This window comes from Myodes glareolus, chromosome 26 (genome assembly GCF_982192425.1).
Source record: "Myodes glareolus chromosome 26, mMyoGla1.1, whole genome shotgun sequence".
In the NCBI taxonomy this organism is placed as follows: domain Eukaryota; kingdom Metazoa; phylum Chordata; class Mammalia; order Rodentia; family Cricetidae; genus Myodes; species Myodes glareolus.
In genome coordinates, this window is record NC_142051.1 from 34315059 (window position 1) to 34342378 (window position 27320).

Below are 27320 nucleotides of genomic sequence, written 5' to 3' on the forward strand. Positions count from 1 at the left end.
ATGGTCTAGCTCTGCACTCAATCCAATTATGCCAACAACATAATTTAGTTTCAGAAAAGAATTAAGAGCCCATGGGCTAATGAGATGGCTCAAAGGTAAATTCATTTGTCATCAAGCCTGATAATCTGCTCAAATCTGCCTTCCAGGACTTACAAAAGAAAAAAACTAACTCCTATAAATTTTCCTGATATCCACCCACCCCCAAAAATAAATGTAATAAAACCCAAAGCAAAGACTATGTCACACTAAAGATGAAGTAATATGGCTGAGTTGGTGGTGCACAACTTAATAGTCAAGGCTACAGAGAAGGCCTGCGCCCCCCCAAAAATTAAATTAAATAAATAAAAATAATAAAAGAGATAATAATGTAGGAAGCCCTAAGATTTTAAGGGGTTATCTCTCTCCAGACAAGTCCCCTTGGCAGGGCTGTACAACCTCAGGACAGTGACAATGTAGTCTGCAGGAATGGCAGCCTCTACTGGATGCCATTTTGCTGGTACCAAAGTCAACTTTTTTACAGTTTAACACATTAAAATGGATTTTACATGCTGATTTTTACACACAAAGTATCTCATTTTCCTAACTACTATTGGTAAGCAGGTATCATTGGCTTTCAAAATTGTTGGTTCATTTCAGAATTAAAGTTAGGGTTATATAGTCTGTGTAAACTGATTCAAAATTTTCACTCAGTAGGATACAGTGTATGTCTAGAGTGTAGTAGAATGCAAAAAAAAATCAGCTAATAGTAAGAACCAATACCACATAATGCTTAGTACTGTGTTAGGCTTTGTTTTTGCACTTTAACCACCCTAAAGTTAACAATGAGAGGGGGGAGAGGAGGAGAGAAGAGACAGACAGACAGACGCTGAGACTCAGTCAGTCAATCCATCCCCAAAAGGGTCAAATAAAGTTACTCAAGTACTACTTGGCAAAGGCAAAAGTCAAGCCAAAATAATCTGGCCCTGGGTTTTGTGTTTCTACTATACATAACAACAACCACAGAACATATTCCCTACAATCAGCATTTTGCTCTGGGGTATTAGGAGGATAAGGCTAAGTCATAAGTTGTATTTTAGCTCCACATATGCCAAAACTTCTACTATCTGGAAAATCTAATGACAGTTAAAATTAACCCGAAGTGCTGTTAAGTGCCATTGAGTGCACCTTCTATAGACCACCCCTTCCACAATTAGCTACTGTATGCTATATCTCCACCAACCAGCATGGGCCCAATCCCAAGTATTCACATATGTGTCTCAACCCTATACTAGTGGGAGAGATGAGTATCTCCATAAGGAAAAGAAAATGACCAACTAGGAATAGGTGATGTTCAAGAACTTATATGTAAGTCTAAGAATTTGGGAAGCCAGACAGTGGCTGTAAACGGTAGAAAAAGTGGTGGTAGGATGGCAGGAACAATGGGACACTGTTCAAACTTTCACAAATTTACACTTCTGCTCAATAGCTTTTTATAGTCTGCACAGGTTATACACTTACAAGAACCAAATCCAAGGACCAACAAAACCAGGCTCAATTTGTTTTTTGCTCTTCCACCAGCTTTAGTAATCCTTCTGCTGTGGGAGCTCCATCTGCTCCTTCAGCCAATAGCCTTTAAGATACCAGTCCACTTGGGCATGGTCTCTTATACTATAAATGGCACCTGTAAAGCCTGCCTGGCTCTCTTGCTTCAGGCTCTCTCTTCAGGCTGTGGACTGAGCTTTCCCCTTCCCCTAATTCTCATTGTCATGCCTCTACTGCCAGCCTGGTCGCCACCATCCAGCCTATACTTTCTGCCTGGCTACTGGCCAAGCACCATTTTATTAAAAATAATGCAAGTGACAGGATAAAAAAACATTGTCCCACAGAATCCGTCCACTTTCCTTCTCTCCTATCCCTCTCCCCATTTAGCTCTTTCCTTCCTCTATCATCCTTAGTTTTTTTTTTTTTAAGGCTATCTTACTATGTAGCTCTAGTTGGTGTCAAACTTAGGTTGGTCCTTCTCCTGTATCTCCTAGTTGTAATAACAAACATGGCCTCAATATTGACTGTTTATTTTATTAAAGATCTTAGGAATAGGGAGACAGCTTTGATCCCCTGCACTAGACTAAAGCCAAGCAGGTTCCAGGGTTCTCTCTCAACCAGCCTAGCCTAACAAGGCTTGTCTCAAAAAACAAGAGGGACAGTTCCTGAGGATTGACCCTTAAGATAAGCCCCTTGTTTCCACACAGATCACCGTTAACGTGTATACTCTACCTCAAAGTTTTTGTTTGGGCTTTTTGTTTTGTTTTGATTTTTTTTTAAGAATATGAAGGACTGGAGAGATGGCTCTGCATTCTCTTATAGAGAACCCAGGTTTGGTTCCCAGTATCCACATGGTGGATCACAAGCATCTGTAACTCCAGTTCCAGAGGATCTGATGCTCTTTTCTAGTCCCACAGGCAGTCCTGCACATACATTTATGCATGCAAAACTCATACATGTAAAATAAAAATAAACCTTAAGTGAAAGAATTGAAATGAAACACCATGAGAAAATCTGGAGCACTATCTGCTCTATTCCAACTATGGCAGGAGGACAGTAAATAAGGCCAGCCTGAGCAACTATCCTCATTCAAAGTAAAAGGAGACAATGGTGGGGGCAATGAAGCGGTTCAGCTCTTAAAGGCAAAGGCACAAGCCACCAAGCCTGACAACTTGAGTTCTACTCTGAAAATTCACATGGTTGAGAGAAATGACTCTTACAAGTTGCCTTCGGAGTTCCACATGTACACAGGGCACACACACAAGTACAATAAAATGTAAAAGAAAAGCATTTGAAGTATCAGGTTAAATTCAATCATGCCATGTGGATAGCCTAAAAATAACAATAACAAAGACCAACTGTGAAATAATTCAACAGTACATTTTAAAGAGATGAATGAATGTGGGGGTCAATGAGATGGTTCAGCAGGCAAAAGCACTAGCTGGTAGGCTTGATAACCTGAGCTGGATCCTCAAAACTCAGGGAGGAAAGCACCAACTCCCGAAGGCTGTCTTCTGACCTCCACAAACATGCCATGGCACTCACACACCTGCATTCACACACATAATAATAATAATTTTAAAATGGGCCAGTAGGATTGCTCAATGGATAAAGGGTGCTTGCCACTAAACTTGAAGACCTAACTTCAATTTCCTGAGCCCACAGGGTGGAAAGGGAGAACTGACTATCAAAAGTTCTTTTCTGCTCTCCACAAGCACACGAAAGAGTGTGTACACGCAAAGGTACATACACAAGTCAATAAAATGGACAAAATTAAAAATATAAATGTAGAACTCATTTCATGCTGCTTTTTTTTTTACAAAGTTGTAAAAAAAAATCACCCTTAGAATAATTTATTTAAGCCGGCAATGACAACGCACACCTTTAACCCGAGGACAGGAAGCAGAGGCTGGTGGATCCGAGTTTGAGGTCAGCCTAGTCTACATAGCAATTTCCTGGACAACCAGGGCTACATAGAGAACCCTGTCTCAAAAAAAAAAAAAAAAAAACAATAACAAAAATAAGTAGCTTCGGCTGCTCTTCCAGAGGACCCAGATTCAATTCCCAGCACCTATATGGCAGCTCACAAATATCTGTAGCTCCAGTTCTAGAGGATCAAAACATCCTCACACAGAGATACATGCAGACAAAATATCAATACACATGAAATAAAAATTAAAAACGTAGCAGCAGTTTGCAGCTGGTTTGACTCTGGAGTATTAGCACCTGGTCTAAGATAGTGTTAGATCTATCTTCTGTGACTCTACTTTTTTTTTTTTGTGCACACCCCCTATCTTCTGTTTGAAGTATGTAAATCTTACCAGAGCAGTTCCTAAAAGGTTCAAAGCCTATGCAAAACTTGGTTGTGGGAGGACTCAGAAAACTGAGATTTTTTTTTTTCCTACTGTGACTGGGAATTGCTTTGGCATTTGTCTCTTAAGGAGCTTCTGGTAAGAGGTTAAGGTGTCCGGAAATTGACTTGCCAAGGTGTAAATTGCATAACAATAAAAAAGCCTTTGTAAACTACAGTCAGTTCACCAGCCTCCAAAGGCTAAAAATCATTCTAGAGTGATCCTGTTTCTCCCACAGATCCACATGAGCAGAACATCCAACACAACATTTAAAAAAAATTGAAATAATATAAATAAAAGCAAAACCAAAAAGCTAGCTAGACTTAGCCAGAATACTTAAAGAGACCGAAGCTGGTTTAATCCTTGAAGCTGGCTTGTATCTTCAAGTTATTTAATCATCAGAACCATCTATGAAAACATTTGTTTACAAAAATGTAAATAAACACATCTACAATGGTGGAATATGGATTACATTAAGAGTCTTTAATATGTAATGATTACTTAAAGCTAGAAAAGCATAAACTGGGCATTGGTGGCGCATGCCTCTGATCCCAGCACTCAGGAGGCAGGAGCAGGTGGATCTCTGTGAGTTCAAGGTCAACCTGGTCTACAAGAGTTAGTTCCACAACAGGCTCCAAAGCTACAGAGAAACCCTGTCTTGAAAAACAAAAACAAAAAAGTAAAGAAAAGAAAGTATAGTAGCCTTCCCCTAAGCTTAACCAACATCCTACAGATCTCTACAGGACTGAAGCCAACCCAAGTACTGTAACATCACAAGAGCATCTTATTCCTATTTATTTATAAGCAGTGCCATGCATGTTAAGCACTTTTCTGCCTTTACAAAAGGCCTATACTGGAAAATTGGTGTTAGCTATAAAGTCAACATCTCTCACTTATCTTCCTATGACTGTTCAACTCTCAACAATGTGGTCAAGGGAAACAGAAAACTTGTTCCTCAAGGATTCTTTTCCTGTTGAGTATCACCTGACATTCATCCAATTTGGAATTTATCCAATATTGAAAGAACCAAGTAAAACATCATTTCCCACTAGACAGCCAGGAATGATTTAACTTAAGAGCAGGCAAATTCATCGCCGTGATTAATAAATATAGAAATTTCATAGGGAAGGAAGCACAGAAAGGACCTATCAATGAAATAAGATGACAAGGAAGATTGTGAGATTTTACATCTCACTTACTCTTTGTGTGCGCATGTCTGTGTATTGCACATGGGTGTGAATGTCAGAAGACAACTTGCAGAAGTCTGTCCTCATTCTTCACCAGGTTGGTTCCCAGGAAGTGAACTCAAGGTCACCAGGCTTGGCAGCAAACACCTTTGCCCACAGAGCCATCTAGCTCACCAGTCCAACTGTGAGGTTTAACACGGCAGATGGAGTTGGAACCCAAGCCTATCAACAATAGAGACCCCTTAAGATTACATTTTCAGATGTCTCACTGTGAAAAGTGTTTGTGAATGAAGAAAAGGTGATGGCGGAAAATGCAGAAGAGGACAAAAGCCCACATAAAAAAAATCTGGAAGAGCAATGGATCTCAGACACCTAAAACTAAGTTGGCACTGGTGAGGCTGGCAAAGAAAAGAAACACTAACAGTACTGATATACATATCAGAGAGGAAGTCCAGAAAATGTAAATCTTTTTCTGTAAAACAAAGTTGAATGAAATATACAAGGAAATGACATAAATCTAAAACCCAGTTTGTTCTATGTTTTGTTCAGTCACCCATAACCAAGGTCTGGAACTCACTATATAGCCAAAAATTACCTTGAACTTCTTTCTGGTCCTCTGTCTCTAATCCCTCAATGCTGAGACCACACGCATGCACCATGACATTCAGTATTTATATGAGCACCTGTTGGATTCATGGCCTTGTGCAAGCTAGGCAAGCATTTTTCCAACTGAGCTACATACATGTCCAGTCCTAGTAGATTTCTTTTGCAGGTTATGGAAATATTTCTTTTGGAATTAGTGGTATTGTTCACATGGCTCTGAATATATTTTAAAAAAAAACACTAAATTTCAAAACTTGAAAGTACTGAATTTTACATTATATAAATTATACCTTAAAATAAAACAAATGAAGTAGGCAGTGGTGGCACATGCCTTTAATCCCAGCACTCAGAGGCAGAGGCAGAATGATCTATGAGTTCAAGACCAGTCTGATCTACAGGGCAAGTTCCAGAACAGTCAAGGCTACAAAAAGAAACCCTGCCTCGAAAATCCAGAAAATAAACAAATTAAGCAATTAGTTTTTTCAATATTCAGTAAGAATATTGAATAAAAAATAGGATTTTCCCTATTACTACTTTTAGTATAGAACATTTGGTACAATAACTGGATTTTTAGCAATGTACTGACAACCTTCTAAAAGGAAAGAACTTTTTAAATTAAAATCTGAATATAGCAGCAGTGTATGTTGATAATGCCAACATACATAACTGGAGGCAGGAGGATCAGAAATTTAAGGTCATTCTATACAGCAAGTTCTAGGCCAATCTGAGATATGAGATTGAGGGTTTTTTTTTTTTTGAGACAGGGTTTCTGTGTAGCCTTGAACTCAGAGTTCCACTGGCTGAGTGCTGAGATTGAATAGGTGTGCCACCACCTCCTCACTAAGACCCAGTCTTAAAAACAAAGTAACAAAAAACCCAGCTGTGTAGAATATTCCTTTACATTTTGTGAATACATGTCACTATGACAGACTGGTTTAATAAAGAAGCTGACTGGCCAATAGCTAAACAGGTAGAGGTTAGGTGGGGCTGCCAGACAAAGAGATGGAAAAGAGGTGTCTAGAGAGTTGTGAAGAGATGCAGAGGAAGCAGATGGGAAACGAACTCGCTATACTGAGAAAAGGTGCCGAGACATGTGGCAGGGTGTAGCTAAGAAACATGGATTAGTTTAAAATATAAGAGCTTTCTAGTAACAAGCCTGAGTTACTGGCTGAGCATTTATAATTAGTAAGAAGTGTCCATATAGTTATTTGGGAGCAACAATAGAATACTTACATTCATGGGGTCCTAGCTTCAACTCTAGCACAATAAAAAGCAACAACAAAAACAAAGATAGACATGACTTGGGGGAGAGGGGGACTTAATGAGAATAGCTCTTCTACAGCCAACAGTAAGAAATGTCAAGTTTTTTTGTATTGTTTTGTTTCTTCGAGACAAGGTTTCTCTATAGCTTTGGAGCCTGTCCTGGAACTAGCTGTTGTAGACCAGGCTGGCCTCAAACTCACAGAAATACACCTGCCTCTGCCTCTGCTTCTCGAATGCTGGGATTAAAGGCATGCACCATCACTGCCTGGCAAGAAAAGCCAAGTTTTATAATTGTGAATCACTGTTTGCAACTGTGGAAAAAAAAATATCTCTAGGCTAATACCAAGAATTAGCTGCAGGCAGGAGAAAATTATAAGGAATGCAGTTTTTCTTATTCTCTCCGAATGGAAGTCAGATACAAATAAATACCTTCTCTGGAGTTGAAAACAAAATGGAAACCAAAAAAATAATCTGAATCCACTTTTAGACTTATTTTGTAGAACACAAAGGTGTTTTTGTTTGTTTGTTTTTTGGGGGGGGTGGGAGGGTGGTTTGAGACAGGGTTTCAACAGTTCTGGCTGTCCTAGAACACATTAGGTAGACCAGGCTGGCCTTGAACTCAAGAGGGATCTCCCGAGTAATGGGATTAAACCCAGCCAAAGACAGTTTTGTTTACAGTTAATATTCAAATGGTTTCATAGTGATATGACACTTGAATGTCTTCCTATTAAAAACAAAGTCAAATCTGGTACCACAGGGCTGTAATGAATCCTAGCATTTGGGAGTGCTGAGGCAAGACTCCTTGTTTGAGGATACTGGCCACACAGCAAGACCTTTTCTCATGGGGAAGGGAGGGATTCAAAGACAAGACAGGAAATAGCGAGTGACCTGGTGACAGCTGTTTTCTTGCCCAGTCTCAAAGAACCACAAACTGAATTCAGGGAACTCGAGCAAACCTACAACAAACTTCTATACTATATTAGGTAAAAGCCTGTGATTAAACAGTCAAGAATTTGATGGGGGGGGGCAAAAAGACAGAGCCTGGAGAGATGGCTCAGCAGATGAGCACTTGCTATTCTTACAGAGGAGCCAGATATGGTACCTAGTACCCGCAGAGCAATTTACAACTGTCCTTAACTCTAGTTCCAGGGGATCTAGCACCCTTTTCTATAGACACCACACGAGGTGCACATACTACAACATGTAGACAAAATACTCAAACACACACACAACTAAGATTCTTGTTTTAAAGCAAGAAAATGAAGTACCTAGATCCTTCACTTGAACATGTTTCCATTTCACTAGACCACATATAAAAATACATGCATTGCTATGTGTAGTACTTAGCCCAGTGAACTAAACCACTTGGGTTTAAATTAATACTCCATAAATCCCTGAACCCCCTGTGCAGGACAGCTATCTATAAAAAGGGATAACACAGTCACAGAATTATTGCTGGAATTAATGTATGTACTGTGTGCTTAGAACAATGACTAGTTTATTACCAGTAAGATACCACTATTATATAGAATAAAAAAACTGTATGGTCAACCTCATTTCAAGAATAGTTGCCACTGGGCTGGAGAGATGTCTCAGAGGTTAAGAGCACTGGCTGCTTTTCCAGAAGTTCTGACTTCAATTCCCAGCAACCACATAGTGGCTCATAATCATCTACAACGAGATCTGGTATCCTCTTCTGGAGTACACATATCAGCAGAACATTGTATGCATAATAAATAAATCTTTAAAAAAAATAGTTGCCACAATTTTGGGTATGGTGTCTCATGCCTATAATTCCATTATTTGAGGGGTTGACACTGGAAGGCTGCAGAGTTCAAGACCAGCTACACACTAAGTTCTGGGACAGCATGATTATGACAAATAAATATTGATTATCACTATGACAGGATCTGGTATCATCTAGAAGACAAATCTCTAGGCTATACCTACAAGAGATTATTTGGATTAAGTTAGCACATTGGGCATTCCCGTGAAGTATTACCTTCATTTGTTTAATTTGGTTGAGAAGACACACCCTAAAGAAAGGGCTTGCTTGCTTTCTGGGACATGTAAGCTAAGCATGGGATATTAACGGACCATGAACATTCACTGCTCTTGGCTTCCTGTGCATATACAACTTGACTAGGGGTCTCAAACTCCTGCCTTTAGCTTCCCTACCAGGATGAAATGTACTCTTGAACTGTGAGCAAAAATAAACCCTTTCTTGGGCTGGAGAAATGTCTCAGTGGTTAAGAGCACTGACTGCTCTTCCAGAGACCTGGGTTCAATTCCCAGCACCCACGTGACAGCTCAAAACCACGCTTAACTCCAGTTCCAGAGGATCTGACGCCCTCTTCCAGCTTCCATGGACACCAAACATACATACAGACAAAACACATGATGTGCAGACATACACATAGGCAAACACCTGTACAAATAAAATAATTTTTAAAAAATGAGCCTTTCTCTTTCCTTAAGTTTTATGGGGATTTTTGGTTTTTTTATCTGGTTTTTTGAGACAGGGTTTTTCTGTGTAGCCTTGGCTTTCCTCGAACTCACAGAGATCTGCCTGCCTCTGCCTCCCAAGTGCTGAGATTAAAGGCGTTTTGGTGAAATTTTTAATCACAGCAACAGAAAAAGAAACCAATACCCTGAGCTAGAGTATAAGAAAAAGTCATTGTATACTACAACTCTCTACTGAACATTATCCACAAACTAAATCTGAATTTAACAATCTAAAAATTGACAAAGCTTTGCCTGCCATGAGTTTGTTTTGTAGTACTAAATAGAGATCAAATACAGGGCCTCACATTAAACAAATACCGTACCCACTGAGCCACCTTCACCCCTTGTATAGCCAAGGTAGTACTCAAACTCACTATCTTCCTGGGAGGCCATAGCAGTGACACAGCACTATTTCTGGCTGCTCAACAGTGATTAACGTTCACTTTGACCGCAGTGACTAAACAGTAATGACTTTCAACAAATCCTAACCCTAAAGCTTTTAAGATGTTATACAATCACACAAACTGGACCACTGCTTTCTCTCTACCTTACTCCATTCGACTTTCCAGGAGAGGACATAAAGACAAATCAGTTAGGAGAGAACGAAATGTGCCCAAGGAGTCTTACTAGCCTACGAGTAAAGTTTTCTTAGCTACAATAGCTGTAATCCCTAAATCTGTAAAGACTGAGAATACAAATTGATTTGTCTAAAATTAACCAAACTGACAGAGACAAATGATAGCACTGAAAATTAAAGGAGAGCTTGCAAAGTTGAACAGCCAATTTTCTTTTTTAAACCAAGATGTATCAGTAATTAGATGCTGAAGTCAACATTTCAAAGTACGTTAGGGACTGGCTATGGATCAGCAAGTTTAAAATGTGTAAAGTGAGGCTAAACTACATAGTGAGCTGCAGGACTGAAAAAAATAAAAACGAAGAATGTGTCTGGGCAGGGCATACCTCCATAATCTCAACACTTAGGAAGCTGAAACAGGAGGACCACAAGGAAGAAACCATCCTGGGATACATTGCAAGGCCCTGACTCAAGAAGAAATAAAAGACAGTAAAAAGGAAAAAGAAGAGAAGAGAAGCAGAACACTCACCAAACAGGAAAACAGAAGGGAAAAAGAATGGCTAATCTCAAGAAACTGGCTTGCTAAGCCTATAGGCTGGCTGTTTGACAGGTTGGTTTTGAGACAGCCTTATGTATTCCAAGCTGGATGAAATGCAATGGAAGAGGATAACCTTGAAGTTCAGGATCTTCTGGCATCTACATCTTGAGTGCTCAAACTTACACCCCATGGGCCACCTAACCCAGGGCGTTTACAAGTTAAGCAAGCGACAACATCATCAGCTTATTAGATTTTAATCAAGTAAGTCAACTCCTTAAATCAGCTACCATTTTATCACAGTATTTTCTCATCCGTGACTAATTTTTAAAAGACAAAAGAATGTCACTATGGATGTTTCAGCATACTCGTGATCCCAACACTCTGGAAGCTGATGCAAGACGTTAAATTCAAGACCAACCTAGTCTCAAAAACAAATGGGATCAGAGATGGCTCAGTGAGTTGGCATAAACCTGCCAACCTAAGTTCTACCTCAGGACAGAACTCATGGTAGAAGAACCAACTCCCATAAATAGTCATCTGAGCTTCTAAATGTGCCATGGGCCATGTGAACACAAGCAAATACACACATACACACACACTTGAAAAAATTGGGGGGGGGGGGGTATCAAGACAGGGGTTCTCTGTATAGCACTGGCTGTCCTGGAATTTGCTCTATAAATCAGACTGGCCCAAAACTCAGAGATCCATAAGCCTCTAACTCCTGAGTGCTGAGATCAAAGGCATGCATCACCACACCCTGCTAAAATTAAGATTTTTAAGATCAGACTATCCTATCAGTGTAACATAAGGCTGAAATAGATTTATCTGTTCCCAATATCGTCAGTTCTTTATGATAAAAAGGGTGAGAGAAATCTCTCATTTTAGGAATACTTTTAAGTGGCCTTTGTTAGCTTTAAATTGAGAAAAAGTCTAATGCCAAATGATATGGTGATCTAGATCCTATAATCCCAGCATTCTGGAGGCTGAAGCAAGATCTCAAGTTTGAGAACCGTTCAGGGTAGTTAGCAAGACCTTGTTAGAGAGCAGCAAGGGGGTGGGAGTAGGGATTAGTAGCTTAAAAAAAAACTAACAATACCCAGTATCACTCACAAAAAATGCCATATAAATAAAACTATTAATACTGGAGAGCACAGTTTAAAAAGCTATCAACAAGCAAGTAGTTAAAATCCTACAAGGCAGCTCTATAGTGAATCACCTTGAAGCTAAATTGTTAACCCAGTGGGTGGAGAGGATATCAAGCATTTGCATGAGTAGAGGAAGAAGCAGAACACACATGAACTGAACTACTGTGGTCTTTCTGACAGGACACAAGTGTCTGTAGTGAAGAACTGAAATCCTGAAAGGTAGATGGGTGAATTTTAACTGTCTCTCTGCACACTTTAGAGCTTTTCACCTGTTTGGTCCTAGTCTTGTTTTTTGATGAACTGGGTGTGGAACACAAAAGACAGGTCAATTGGTAGAGGGCTTGTCTAGCATGGAAGCCTGAGTTCAATGCTCAGCACCACAGAAAACTAGGTGCAGAAAATTAGGAGGCAGGAAGATCAGGAGTTCAAGGACATCCTCAGCTAAAAAATGAAGTCTAAGGTCAGCCTGGTTTAATATGAAATCTTGGATACAAAGGAAAAAAAAGAATATATATATGAATATATATGAGGATACACACATATGTGTGTATGTATATATGTGCACATATCTTTTCAGACACTGCTGGTTCAAATGAACACTACTAAACACAGCAACATCAAATTATACAATCACAGTTCCTCTAAAGCATTTTCCAAACAAATTTCATTCATTGTATCAATTAGTATTGCAGTGTCTTATCATATATTTGCCAAAGATTCTCTTGACATTAAGCAGCAATGCTAGAATCACCCCGAAGTCATAAATACAACTTTAAGAAGTGCTAAGTGTCATACAGCAGAAAAGAGGGGACTATGTGGACACAGACACAAGACACTAAAATTAAGGTAGACCTCTCTTAGGACAGGATTTATGAGAAAAGAACACAATACATTACCAAAGTGAGCAAACCAACAACACTAATGAAGTCCCATGCCTGAAATAAGCTTAACCATTCGTTATCCAAGGTAGAGCAAAGCCAACACTGTAACTATAGGAAAATAACGTCAGTCAAGTACAAGAGGTGAGCTGACCCCAGACATGTGCAGGGCTTGTAGTTGGGGGCAGTTTGTCAATATGTTGTTCGTTTTATTCTGTGATGGAGAACAGCTATAGTTTTTGGCAGTACAGTATCTCTAAAACATAAAACTACCTGCTACTTACAAAGGCACTAATGCAACAAAGCAGGCAAAAGGACAGAACTGACCAGGGCTTCAGATGGGAAAATATGCCTAACACAGACAGCAGAGCCTATAGAATTTTTAATGGACTGAACACAGGAATCTGAGAGAGGTAGCCACTGGGTGAACAGTAACTCAAAAAAGTCATCTCATCTGGGTATGGTGGCACAAACCTTTAATCCCAGAAATCAGGAGGCAGAGCACTTGAGGCCAACAAAGGCTACACAGTGAGACCCTATATAAAGCAAAGGAGAGATTATCTTGCACTTTATTGCCATCAAGGTATCTGTACATTCTTTGTCATTTCCAAAGAGACAAGTCGGTCACACTTCAAATTTTAAGACCATAGGAAAGTCATTTTAATCACTAGTCTCTGAAACATGTTCTCTAGTTCACAAAATGTCATCAAGGATCAATGGCTTTAGAAACACACAAATATAATGACTATCATGAGGTAGGAAACATCATATTAATAACTGCCCAAAGTAAAGTGTCTAAATCTAAATCAAACTACTTAGCATTTGTGAGATAAGAACAGTAATACTGCCAGGTATAGTTTAATTATACTTTTAATACCACAAGAAGGCAGATGCAGGGAGATCTCTGAGCTTGAGACCAAGAGGAGTTACACAAAGAAGTACTGTCTCAAAAAAAAAAAAGACTATTAGCATTAATAAACCTTATCCTTTGAAAGCCAAAGGCTACCAAGAAATACAATAATAACCCAATAGAAGAAATTATGGCCTATGGCCTCAGCTATCCGCTACCCTTACCCACTGTTCTAGTCACATAAACCCCTACACAGTAGTAACCTGCTTGAAACAAGGTCTCATATATCCTGGGCTGACCTCAACCCCTTAAGCAGCCAAACCCTCCTGCCTCTATCACACTGGATCTTAAGTATTAAACACCATGACAGACAGGTGTGGTGGCACACACCTTTAAAGTCACAGACAAATCAGTTTGAGTTCCAGGTCAGACAGAACTACAGAGGAACCCCTGCATTAAAAGAACAAAAACAAACGAAGAAGTACCATGACTAATTGAGAATGGAACGCAATAGGCTTACAAGCACTCTACCTGAGCTACCTCCAATCCAAAAGTTACTTTTCCAAATAAACTTTAATGTAAATATGTTTTCTGCTGGGGTGTTGCTTGGTGGTAAGGCATTTGCAGAGCATGTACAAAGCCCTGACTAGTTTCAATCCAACTAGAAAATATTTTTTTCTTTATTGTAGAACCTACATAATATAAAAACAGGTACTAAAAACTATTCTAATCTCTTAATCTGCCCCAGTGATTGAAAAAAAAACACAGTTCTTTACAGCTGAAAGTACTAAAGCCAATTAAAATTAAATGAGTTAAAAGTGCCTGCGACGAAATACTGTAAAGATTATATTACAGCACGAGTTTATCACCACCTTGTTTTAAAATAGCAAAATGTCAACACTGAATATATTCATAAGCATTGTGTACCAAATGAATTGAACTATGAGCATTTCAACCTTCTACTTTAAGCCATTTCTGTACATTTATAACCAATATTCCACAGAATTCATTTTCTCATCCAATACTGCAGAATATTACTGCAGAATATTAACCTTCTGAATCAAGCAAAAGTGAAAAATAACATTAACTATTAGGTTTACTGTGCATTTTCAAGGGTTATATTCATATCAATCTGCTATGTTTAGTCCATACTCGATGGTCTGTGGTGGGAAGCAGTCATTTTTCTTTTCTTTTTTAGTTTTTCAAGACAGGTTTCTCTGTAGCTCTGGAGCCTGTCCTGCAACTAGCTTTTGTATACCAGGCTTGCCTTGAACTCACAGAGATCTGCCTGCCTCTGCCTCCCGAGTGCTGGGATTAAATGCATGTACCATCACCACCCGACTCAGCAATCATTTTTCAAATGGAATCCTGATTAATCCGCTCATTAGTGACCATGTGTCTGTATCAGAATTTAACGACAGTCAGGATCTCCCAGTGCACGACTTAACAACTACAACTTACTTGGAAAAACCCCGAGATTCATAATATAGAGGTAAAAGTCTACGTTAAGGCTCCAGTGCTCACAACTCATTCTTTCTTCCTAACGATTTTTGTCTTACAAATGGTCTTGTTTTTCTAATTCAAGTACCTTTCTGTCAGACACCCCATACTCTCACACAGTCGTGCCTGTCGGAGGGGCCCACACAGTGCATCACATCCTCCAAAGAGGCCGTCGATTCAAGTAGTACAAATCTCGCCTTAAACTTCCAGGAGTGAACGCTGCTATAAATACACGCTCACTAGATTACAGCAAGCAAAATGAAGCTTCCATTTGGGCAACTCACGGGCACACTGAGCGGTGCAGTTTTTCAATATCCTTCGTTAAAAAAAAAATGCCCCTCAAAAATTTAAGATCTAGTCTTCTTGGATTGCAACACCCATCGCGTCTGAAGACTCAACGGTGTGATGTAAAGACTTCAGAAAATCAAGATACGACTCTTTTCACGGTTCCAGATGTAGTAATCAAAACACAGTATTCCTCAACAGCCACGGAACTGCTTAATATTTAAGGCGCAGGAACCCGGCGAAGGCAAACTATTTCGCTCATCATCACCCCCGTAACCGAGGCCCTCCAGAAGCCGTGGATGAAACTAGTGCCTCGGAATAGAGAACACTTGGCACAAAAAAAAAAAAAAAAAAAAAAAGAGTTTGCCAACCGGAGTGAAATCACTTCGCGGCGATCACCAGCCGAAAGACACGGGAAGCGAACGCGGAAGCCGGGGCAACCGGGCGCCAAGCCCCCAGCGGCGCTGAGTGCGGGCAGCCGGGGCAAACATGTGCGGTCGGCGGCGACAGGGCGCGCGGCCCTTCTCCCGGAGCCGCCTCTTGCCAGCGGCTCCGCGGCCCCGCCCGGCTCCCGGGACCGGTTCATTCATTCTGCACCCGAGACCGACGCCGCCGGGAACCGGGGCTCCGCGGCGGAGCAGACGGTCCGGGCCACAACCCGCGCTCCGGAGCCCAGGCCACGCCGCGATTCCCGCCCGCGGATGTAGAAAGCCTGCCGAGGCCCGCGGCCGGTCCCGCTCCAGCCCGGGAGCCCGCAGCCCCGCCCTCCCTCCCGGCACCGGCCGGGCTTCCCCCTCCCCGGCCGCGGCCCCACGGTCCCGGAGCCCCCGGTGTCCGGCGTTCAGCGGCGGCCGGAAGTCTCCCGGCGCCCCCTCCTCAGCGCCCGACTTCCTCGCCGCCGAGGCCAGACCCTTCTCCGCGATGCCTCGGGCTCCTCGGCGGCTGCCGAGGCAAGCAGATGGCCGCGCGGCCCGACGCGCTGGCGGAGGGGAGCCGAGCGAGAGACCCGAAGCCCGCCTGGGCGGTTACCTTGATGATCCTGCGGGGCAGCCCGGCCATCTTGTCAGAACCCGAGTTCGGCCTCTGCTCTTGTCTCCGGCTCCGCTCGCCTCACGCACGAGTGGAAGTCCCGGGCTCCACTTCCGGGGGACGTCGCCGCGCCCGCCGCCGCCGCTGCTGCTGCCTCCGCCGAGGCCCCTCGGGAAATGTAGTCCCTGCTTGGGCGCGGGCTTCAGGCGGCCTTCCCTCCGACCTGCTGGCCCCCTCCCCCGCACTCCCCGCCCCAACCCCAGTCGTGGGTGGCGGAAGTGACGCTCCGCGGCGGGGCAGGGACTTGGGGGAGGCGGCGCCGAGCTGCTTCTTTGCCCGCGGCGGAATCTGCGCGAGACTGCGCGTCCGAACTTCACGAGCACCTACGTGCGGCCGTCCACGCCTGCGCCGGTGGGCGACGTCACAGAGACCCGGCCCCCGACGCGGCCCATTCATTCATCCGTTCCGTTTGTTCATTCAATGTCCCCGCATTGCGCGCGGCGGGCTGACGCTGCAGCTAGACCCCGCGGCCCGAGTGATCGCGCGCTTGTTCCAAGCGAGTGGCGGACCGGAACTCGATGGCAAAGCTTCTAACTGGGAAATTTGCTAATTATCAAGGCCCTGGCATATAATTTTAAACATTTAAATTTCACATTTAAAAGAGGGTGGCTTCTAACTCGCCCTCCCCCAAAGAGGAAGAAGCTAAAGGAATGTCCCTAAATGCCTGGGCCTAGCAGGATTTTTCTCCTTTAGGTTTATTGACTTTTCGGCGAAAGGGTTCGCTACGGAACCCAGTCTGACCTGGAGCTCTACTATACCCCTTCAGCTGCCTTTGAGCCCGTGATTCTTGTGCCTCTGCCCGCTGCGTGCTGGGATTGTAGGTCTGTGGCATCTCATAGAGCTGGGCCTAGCACTCGAGACTTTATTTCCTAAATATAGTGATCCACCTAGAGGATCGGAGAATTCAGTAATCCCTAAAGGAGTTGTATTACCTATAGAGTGAAGGCCCTAAAAGTGGAGGTGTCCCAAGAGAGATTGCTGGGTGTTTTCATTTCCTTTTGCTATGTCAAAATACCCCACGAGGGCAACTTAAAGGAAAAGGGGTTCATTTCAGCTCAAAATTACAGGCTACAGCCAGCAGCATACACAATCAGGAATTTTACACCCTAGTGCTCACCTTTCTGTTTGTACAGCCGGAAATCAAGACAATCCCCCACAGGCATGCCCAGAGGCCCTCGTCCTAGGTGTTTTCTAGATTCTATCAAGTTGACCACACTAATCAACACAGTCAAGATGTTGCTGCTTCCATTTTATCATGTGTTTTAGATGGGGTTTTTCCCTAAGATTATAGCAAAAAAGTGTAGCTGCTTTCCCGGGCAGGTCTGCCCAAACACAGGCCTCACCTAACAATGGCTCCCAGCATAGGCGCACAAACCAGTTGCTTGTTTTACTCTTCTGGTGTTGGGAGCTGTGAACCCCCAGATCCTGAATTTCTTGTAAACTTGTTATGCTTGCTGCTGCTCTGAGCAAAACAATTTGTTTTCCTGTGTTTGCAGCTGCTCTGAAAGCATGAGACCCTCAGGAGTTCCTGATGGCAGGGGAGTGGTTTCTGGTGGGTTTGACTAGGGGGTGGCTATCAGTTAAGGATCCCTATATAAGCTGCCCCTGGACACAATAAAGGGGGCATTCTTGTTTGAAGGATGACACCTGTCTCTGTGTCTTTAAATCTCCAGGCACTTTCCCGGCTCGCAAATGGTCCTGTAGTGCAGGCGCCGCAATACAGAGGTAGTACTGTACTGTCACATAGTACAGGTGGGCGGTACATTCTGTTTTTTTTGTTTTTTCCTGAAACAGGGTTTCTCTGGAGTTTTGGGTGCCCATCCTGGAACTAGCTCTTGTAGACCAGGCTGGCCTCGAACTCACAGAGATCCGCCTGCCTCTGCCTCCCAAGTGCTGGGATTAAAGGCGTGTGCCACTACCGCCCAGCTTAACTCTTCCATCCACCTCGCAAATAAATCACAGAAGGAAGCTTATTCTTTTTTATAAAGGCTCGGCCTTAGCCTGGCTCATTTCTAACCAGCTTTCCTTAAATTATCCCATCTACCTTTTGCCTCTGGCCCTTTTCCTTTTCTTCCTTCTGTATATCTTCCTTTCACTCTTACTCCTTGGCAGGCTGGGTCCTAGTGTCCTCCCCCACTTGTTCTCTATTCCTTCTTTTTCTATCTATACTCTGCCTGCCAGTCTCGCCTGTCCTTTCTTCTGCCTCCATATTGACTGTTTAGGTCTTTATTAGACCATCAGGTGTTTTAGACTGGCAAAGAATCGCCACTACTTCACAGAGTTAAACAAATGCAACATAAAAGAATGCAACACATGCCAGGTGGCGGTGGCGCATGCCTTTAATCTCAGCACTCGGGAGGCAGAAGCAGGCGGATCTCTGTGAGTTCGAGGCCAGCCTGGTCTACAGAGCAAGTTCCAGGCCTGGCTCCATAGTTACTGAGAAACCCTGTCTCAAAAATCAAAACAAAAAAAAAATATGCAACACATCTTTATTAAAATAAATATCATTAAAACAAATGCTCCACAGCATGCATAAATGAAACACATCTTAAAATAATTTGTAACGAGAATTTAATTAGTATTAATAATAAAAAGTTGGAGTCAGTTATGGGGTGAAAGCTGAAAGAATCAGAGATGCAGAGCAGCCAGTCACTGGAGAGTTCTTACTATCCAATGCTCAAACCAAAGGGGTGATCCTGTCCTCAGACTGCACTGAGCGCCTGTCTCCTCCCGCTGCCCATTGCTCCTATTTCCATCTCCCTAGTGCTGGGATTACCTCTGTGTGAGCTCTGTTTCTCTTTTCGACTGGATCAATTTCCAATTTCGCGTAGCCCAGAGATCCATCTCCCTGTCTCCCGAGTTCTGGGATTAAAGGTGTGCACCACCACTGCCTGGCCTCTATGGCTAGCTAGCGTGGCAAGCTCTGCGCTCTGATCCTCAGGCAAGCTTTGTTTGTAAGATGTGAACAAATATCACCACAAATATTCCACAACACAAACTGTCGATGATGAATGCATGTGTGATTGGCACAGCTTGGTGCAGGGTTACGGTAAAAGACTGCAGAAGAGGCGGATCATGCCCTGCTGCACTTAAGAGTCCGTCGTAGAAAAGACAGTGATTGCAGTCTAATATGTTAAGATGTAACAGGTTTTCCCAAGGTGCTATTGGAGCAGAGAGAAGCATTAACTGCCTTAGAATTCAAGGAAGTTGTTAAAATCTTAAAGGAGCTTCTAAATCAGCGGTGGCCCCAGCCTTCAAATTATATTTTCGTTACTGCTCCATAACTGTCATTTTGCTATTGAAATGAACCATAATGTAAATATCTGTGTTTTCTGATGGTCTTAGGCAATCCTTTGGGGGTCGAATGACCCACAGGTTGAGAACTGGTGTCCTAAATGGTGAGTTAGAGTCTAGGGGACACGAAATAGCCTGTAAACCAGCTCTGTACTATGAGAAAGGAGAGAAAATGCGATGAGGAAAACTCAGAATATGAGCACAGGAAATTCAGGAAGAATACGAGAAACGTTTTGTGCTGGGTTGTAATACATCTGTACTACATGTGTACTTTTTGCTACAGTATGGTTCGGGAGCCGGGCAAGGGGCCTGGAGATTTAAAATACAAAGACAAAAACACGGGTCATCCTGAATTCCCCCAAAATGCCCTCTTTATTGTGTTCCAGGGCAGCTTATGTAGGGATCTTTAGCTGATAGCCATTGCCGGGCCAAACCCACCAGAAACCTCTTCCCTGCCTTCAGGAGCTCCTGAGGGTCTCCTGCTCAGAGCAGCTGCAAACACAGGAAAACAAGTTTTTTTTTGCTCAGAGCAGCTGCAAGCATAACAAGTTGTTTACAGGAAATTCAGGATCTGGGTTCACAGCCCCCAACACTGGTGTGGAATTAAATGGTCACGTGGACTATCTGATATGCTTATAAACCATATGAAGAAGACACTGTCTCCAGCTCTTTTAAAAACAAATTATTTTTCAAGACAAAATTTCTCTTTGTAGTCCCAGTTGTCCTGGAACTCGCTTTGTAGACCAGGTTGGCCTCAAATTTAAGAAATCTGCCAGCCTCTGCTTCCTAAATGCTGGGATTAAAGGCGTTTGTTACTGTGCGTGTTTAAATCACCTGTCCTAATAAAGAGATAAATAGTCAATAGCAAGGCAGGAGCAAGGAAAGCCCAGAGGTAAAACGTAGTGGGGATAATTTAAGATAAGAAAAACTGACTAGAAACAAGTCAAGCTAAGGCCGGGAGTTTATAACTAAGAATAAGCCTCTGTGTGTATGATTTATTGAGAGTTGGTTGGCGGGTCCCTCATAAGGGAGCCCAAAAGAGTCAAACGTCCCACAACCTGGCTGAGCTCCAAGAGAGCAGGAATCCTGGTATGCAAAGCGAAAGCCAATGACATCACAGCATCATAATCAACTGGCCAACCAAAAACCCATGCAGTCTCAAGGGTGGGTGACATGGAGTGTACCTCTTGAAAGAGGAATGTCCAGGTTCAATGAGAGACATTGTCTAAGGGAAGTAAGGCACAGAGCGGTAGAACAGGACATCTGTTGGGAAATTATTCTCAGGTTGTGTGACTTTTGTGTCTGCTGCATTTGTTTAACTCTGTGAAGCTGTGATTCTTTGCCTGTCTAAAACACCTGATGGGTTAATAAAGAGCAGAACGGCCAATAGTGAGACAGGAAAAAAGGATAGGCAGGGCTGATAGGCAGAGAGAATAGGAGAAATCTGGGAGAGAGAAAGAAAAGGAACAAGAGGACGTCAGGGGCCAGCCACCCAGTCAGCCACAGAATAAGAAGGAAAATAAGATACACAGAAGTAAGAAAGATAAAAACCCAGAAGGAAAAAGGTAGACAGGAGAATATAAGAATGTAAGATAAACAAAACTGGTAAGAAACAAGCCAAGCTAAGGCAGGGCATTCGTAGCTAATAATAATATGCTTCCATGATTTATTTGGGAGCTGGTTGGTGAGCCACTCAAAAAGCCAAAAGAGTTAAGTATGCCACACCAGACATCCCGCCCGCATCCTCCTCTGTGAACTCCGTGTTACCTTTGTAGATGCTTCTGTTACAAAACGTCTGACACAATTTAAAAAGACGGAAGGTTGCCGGAGGTGATGGTGTTCACGGTGTAATTCTAAAGCAGGAGGCTGAGACAGGAGGGTTGTTTTGAATTCCAAGCCAATTTGGCTTACATAGTCGGTGTGTACAGAGCAAGATCCTGCCTCAAAAAAGGAAAAGAGGAGGAGAGGGGGAGGTTTAAATTCCTGAGCTGTTTTATTTGTTTTGGGCCTCTGGAGGGGGGTGGGGCATCATGACAGGAAACCACTTACCTAGGTGTCAGAGAAGCAATAAAGACAAGTAGCTAGTGTCCCAGTGTGGGTGTCCTGTGATCAAAAGACCTCCCGTAGAGGACCTAGGGAGATGACTCTGAGTTTATAGCATTTACTGCGAGAGTAAGAGAAACTGAGTTGAAATCTCCAATACTCATATAAGTAAAAAGCTAGACATGGCCAACCGTAACAGCGTTTCCACAGGCTTGTGCTTCAGAAAAGACAAGCGACAGACCTGAAATGATGGTGCAGATCTATAACCCTAGAATTCAGAAGGCGGTTAGAGGCCAGCCTGGGCTATATAGCAAGGCCTTTCAAAAAACGAGAGAGAGAGAGAAAGAACGAAAGAAAAGAAAATTCGTTTGGAAAATATTCGTCTACCCGTCCTCCTCAACAGAAGCCCTGTTTCAATCCACAGCAGTCTTCAGGAAGAAGTTATTTGTTTACAAGTTCCCTTATTGTTTCTGGCAGTGTTGGGGAAACTGTTTCGTGGGTGGTCAAGACAGAAGTGTCTGTGAGAGAAGGGTTCATGGCTGCTGACTCAGGCAAGCCGTGGGTGGGGAGGAAGAAAAGGCTAAATACCAACACAAAACAAGACAGGGAGATGCGCCTGCTGCCTTCCAGGCCTGCCTCCAACGTCAGAAGCCAAACTGTTAAGCAACCCAGGGAGGGCCTGAGGAATGTGAGGGGAGACTTCACGGGTCATCCCTAGTCCCTCATGACATTGTCTCAGTGGTCCTGAATGAGAGGAGATACATTTCAGGAGGTTCTGCATCATAACACTTGCCTTTGTTGGTACTTTCTGTTTTCTAAGACACTGGTGTTCTCGAGAGCCTTCCACGGGATGGTGACTCAGCTTTTGGCAAGGTTGGCAGGAGCAGGTAACTGCAGAGCCTCCCGACCGCCTCTGTGCACCACCCTCTCAGGTTCCCAGAAGTCCTGCATTCCATTCCCTGAGGTCTGCCGGTGACAGCACACTCAGCTCACCCAGCCTAAATGCTCCTGTCATTTCCTCCCACCTGGCACGCCCCACCCAACTTTGTTTTCCAGCCACTTCATTCCCAGTCTGTCCCCAATTTTCTCCGTCCCTCATTGCATCACCACCTTCAGGAGATGGCCCACTTCTAGAAGGACTAGACAGATCTTTAAAACCTTTGTTTGTTTTCTTCAATGGGAGTGTAGTTCACTGGAAGAGCGGTCTAATAGTTATGACTTCCTGGATTCGAACTCAGCACTGGAAAGAGAAAAAAAGATGAAGAAAGGAGGCCGGTGGTGGTGGTGGTACACACTTTTAATTTGGAGAATCTCTGTGAGCTCAAGGTCAGCTTGGTCTACAGAGTTTGTTCTTGGACAGCCAGGGCTGTTACACCAAGAAACCCTGTCTTGGAAAAAAAAAAAAAAGTAAATCAAATGCATCTAGTAACAGGGTTGTCTCGTTGGGTCTGAAACTATAACACACAGAGACACACATTGGCTCAGTCTAAATCTCCCACTGGCATCTGAAACAAGGGACAGTCTTGTAAGACCAAGTCTTCATTTGTAAGGGACAGGAAGTCTGGAGAAGTCGGGTAGTTCTTGTCTCTGGTCACTCCTCCAAAGTCACCTCATGCTGGCAGCTTTGGATAAAGGCCAGCTCCTCTCAAGGGGGCTGGAAATTGCCTCTCTCATACTTCCAGGCCTATGGGGACATAAAGGAATGTGTGCTTAGTGCAACTGAGCCTGAGGTATAGAAATACTAATGCCTGCAATTCTATTAAACCAGCCGTACCTCATTTGAATAATACCTTCTTGAATTATATCTCAGTTTTGGCATGTCTTCTGCTTTCTGTAAGTCCTAACACATGCACCAACTTCAAGCTAGATTTAGATTAAGACATTCCTGCTTTCATTTTTCTTTTCTTCTCCTCCTTTGCCTCTTCTTTTGAGGCAGGGTTTCTCTGTGTAACCCTGGCTGCCCTGGAACTCAGTCTGTAGACTGGGGTGGCTTCGAACTCAGAGATCCTTCTGCCTGTGCATCCCTAGTACAAGATTAAAGGCACACCCCACCCCAACATCTCTCCCCCATTTTATTACATTCATTATGTCATTCAAAAAGAAAAAGTACTTTAGGGCATAAGAAATAATCTAACTCCTTGGGGGTAGGTGCTCATAAATTTACTATGCAAATTTCTTCTAAATACCCATGAGGTGTAACTTTAACCAGCAGAGGTTGAGCCATTACTCAATGCCAAGCCCTCTGTTGAGCATTTTATTATTTAGTCTGTCCCTTGAGTCTAGGAAACAGGCAAAAACATAATTGTCTGCCTTTTTCACAGAATAAATAGAGACTTAAAACTATTACATAATTTAATTCACCCAAACTACTTAGTTAAGAAGTGGGAGAGTCCAGACTTAAATTTAGGATATTAATTTGGATTAAATTGATAAAGTCAAGGCCAGAATCCACTTGTTAACTTCTCTCTGCTACCTCTCTAACCTTCAGCATCTCTAGCAGTTACACAGACGGAAAAGAAGACAGTCTGACAGTAGAAAGCTTGAGATTCTTTTGCTGTTGTTATTTGTTTGTTTTAAGATAGGATCTCAGGGACTGGAGAGATGGCTCAGCAGTTAAGAGTATTGGTTGCTCTGCCAGAGGTCCTGAGTTCAATTCCCAGCAACCACAGGGTGGCTCACAACCATCATATAATGAAATATGGTACCCTCTGCAGGCAGAACATTGTATACAAAATAAATAAATAAACTCTTTAGAAAAAAGAGAGCTGTATACTACCCTACCTGACTGGTTTATGTCAATTTAAAAAAAAAAAAAGAAAGAAAGAAAAGAAAACCTCTGAAATTAAGGTAAATACCATTTAAAAAAAAAAGATAGGATCTCAGTAGGGAGGTGGTGGTGCACGCCTTTCATCCAGCATTTGGGAGGCAGAGGCAGGTGGATCTCTGTGAGTTCGAGGCCAACCTGGTCTACAAGAGCTAGTTTCAGGACAGGCTCCAAAGCTACAGAGAAGCCCTGTCTCGACAAAAAAATAAATAAACAAAAGATAGGATTTCACTATATTGTTCTGACTGGCCTGGAACTCATAGAGATCTTCCTGCCCCTGACTCTGCGTGCTGGGATTAAAATCACATGCCACCGTGCCTAGCTTCTAAATGCTTTAAGTATGGCAGAATTCCAGCTGGGCGACACCTGGCTGAGCATCAGAGTGTTAGTACCTAGCCTAGTATAGCCCTAAGCCCCACTGGGCTATACCTGGCCCAGCTGAAGTGTGCTTGCACCTAGCTCTAATCCAGATACCTCTTGTCACCCTATGTGAATCATGTTGAGAATTTCCCAAGGATACAAAGACTGTCGAGGACTGGCCTCAACAAAAATACTTCTTACCAGGATATGGGCATGGGAACTGAGAAAATATAAGTAAAGACTATGAAGATGCATAAGACAGAAAATATAGAAAGTATTGGGAGGGCGTTCCAGTGACTGGAATCCTGAAATTCACCCACATTTATTTCCACAACTTTTATACCCAACGTAAATGGAGTGGGGGAAGGGAACAAAAGACTTTATTAACATGATACAAAAGGATAACTCACAGTCAATGGCTTTATCACTCTGAGACATCAAATCATTAGCATTCTGTTGTCTAGGTAACCAAGGTGCTCTAGGTCCGTATTCTGAAGATGGCCCTTCCCTAGGTGACCTCACTGTAGGAGCAAAAGTACATGTGCATATTCTGACCGCCTAGTAGGATGGCAGAAACTTATCTTAATTTCGAAAAGAACCGAGCACTCAGCTCCTGAGTTAGGACAGGCAACTATGCTTGTCAAATTTCCGAACTCTCTGACCGTCAGACAAGGTGGAAAAGGGCCTGCGTTTTTCGGCCTCCACACAAGACTATGCAAAACTTGGTTCTGGAAATCTGGAAAACTGTGGCACCTGATGAATCGAGAATTTGCGTTTGGCATTGTATTGATCGTTTTGTGCATATGGAAACCAATTGTAAATGTGGAGCAAAATAAAACTGCCCTGGGCAAAGTGCTTTAGTCCACTGAGGCTGGACCCCTCTGCTGCTGCAAAAGTGTAAGTTCATTCTTACAGTGTCTCTGAGTCTTCTTTTTGATGGACCCGCTTGAACCCACATCCACACAGGTACACATGCTACATTTTGGCGCCCAATGTGTTAAGAATAAGAGCAGCTCCGCCGGCGCAAGAAATCCAATTAGGTCAAATCAAACCAAATCAAAATGCCCATCGTTTTATTAAGACGCTCTCGGGTGGCCGAGTGCCTGGCGGGGGAGACAGAACAGCAAGAAACCCATGCAGACCCAAAAGACCGTGCGTTCCTCCTCTAGGAGGCCCCTTAGATACCCTGTGGTACTGAGGGGTCAGGACCTTGCATGCTGGGATTTGGAGTCCAGAGCAAAGCAACTCCTAGGCCAGGGCCTGGGGCTATGCCCCCAACTTAACACAATGTGGGCCTGAAGAAGGACAAAGGACACACTAGAGGACAGAGGAGTCTGCCACTTTGAGACCTGGAAGGATAAGTGCCCTCAGGGTAAGTGGACTCCAGGGTTAGAAGGGTCATGGGAAACTTCCCGTCTCAGGAACCACAGTACGTGCAGTCATTAAAATGTCCGTTAAAAGGAAATGGAATGAAGGTGAAGGAAAAACAGATTACAGAGCTTTTGGTATGAAACGGCATTGCCATTGGTTATGAGAGCATCGAGGGAAAGTTCATCAGAAAGGAGAGCCCATAGTGTTAAACCCACACCCACGCTGCAACACATGCAACACTTAAGAAAAGACAGAAGTGCAAATATAATGTGGATTGTTCATAAGAACTTTGAAGGGAGAGTAAAGTATAACTCGTGGTCTGCATTAAATTTAGAAGCATGGAAAAATTTAAATTTCAATTAAATTAACCCAATTTTTGGATGTGCCGCCACAGTGTGGGTGAGGAAGTTATTGACCACCACACAAACTGCAGTCCTTTATTTTTGTTCCGTGACCAAAAGCAGGCTGCTGCCTCAGAAACAGTCTTGTGCCAAAGATGGGGGGTGGGGTGGGAGGGGGGTGGGGGGTGGGGGAGGCAGTGTTGTTAAAGGGAAGGGACCACACAACACAATTGTATCAATGTTAGATGAAGGTTAGAGTAAAATTGCAATATCTGTTTGGGCAGAACATAGTTATTTCAGACACAATGTGACAATTTTGATTTACACCCTTACCAGTTATTTTAGTTACATTTAGTTTACACAAACTTTAATTATTTTGGTTACTCTATCTGGACCATGGTCAGAGTCACTGACAACCCAAATGTGTTGCCTGTTGGAGGCAGGGTCTCTCTGTGTAGTCCTGGCTAGCCTGGAAGTTACTATGTAGTACAGACCTGCCTTGACCTCGCAGGAATCCTTCTGCTTCAGCCTCCTAACTGCTGAGATCTCAGGTCTGTCCACCCACCTGGCACTTTTCTACTTTGTAAAGTTTTGCGGCAGGAAGTCCCGAGCATAACTTTCTCACCATTTCCAGGGCAGTTATTCTGGCTCTATGATTTTTTTTTTTTTTTTTTTTTTACCATTTTATGACTCTGAATTTAAAACTTTTTTTTTTTTCTTAGACAGGCTTTTGCTGTATAGTCCTGGCTGTCCTAGAACTCTGTGTAGACTAGGCTGGCCTTGAACTCACAGAGATCC

General features: G+C 43.0%; 1 protein-coding gene across 1 annotated transcript in view; it reads right to left on the reverse strand.

Moving 5' to 3' along the window:
• Ube2n (ubiquitin conjugating enzyme E2 N) overlaps nucleotides 1-16386 on the reverse strand; it is a 31105-nt gene extending 14719 nt beyond the window's left edge. Inside the window, exon 1 of the mRNA XM_048418267.3 lies at nucleotides 16230-16386. Within this exon, the coding sequence (XP_048274224.1) occupies nucleotides 16230-16259 (30 nt within the window). The 5' untranslated portion in view covers nucleotides 16260-16386. The remainder of the gene's footprint in view (nucleotides 1-16229) is intronic.
• Between the last annotated feature and the right edge of the window lie 10934 nt (nucleotides 16387-27320).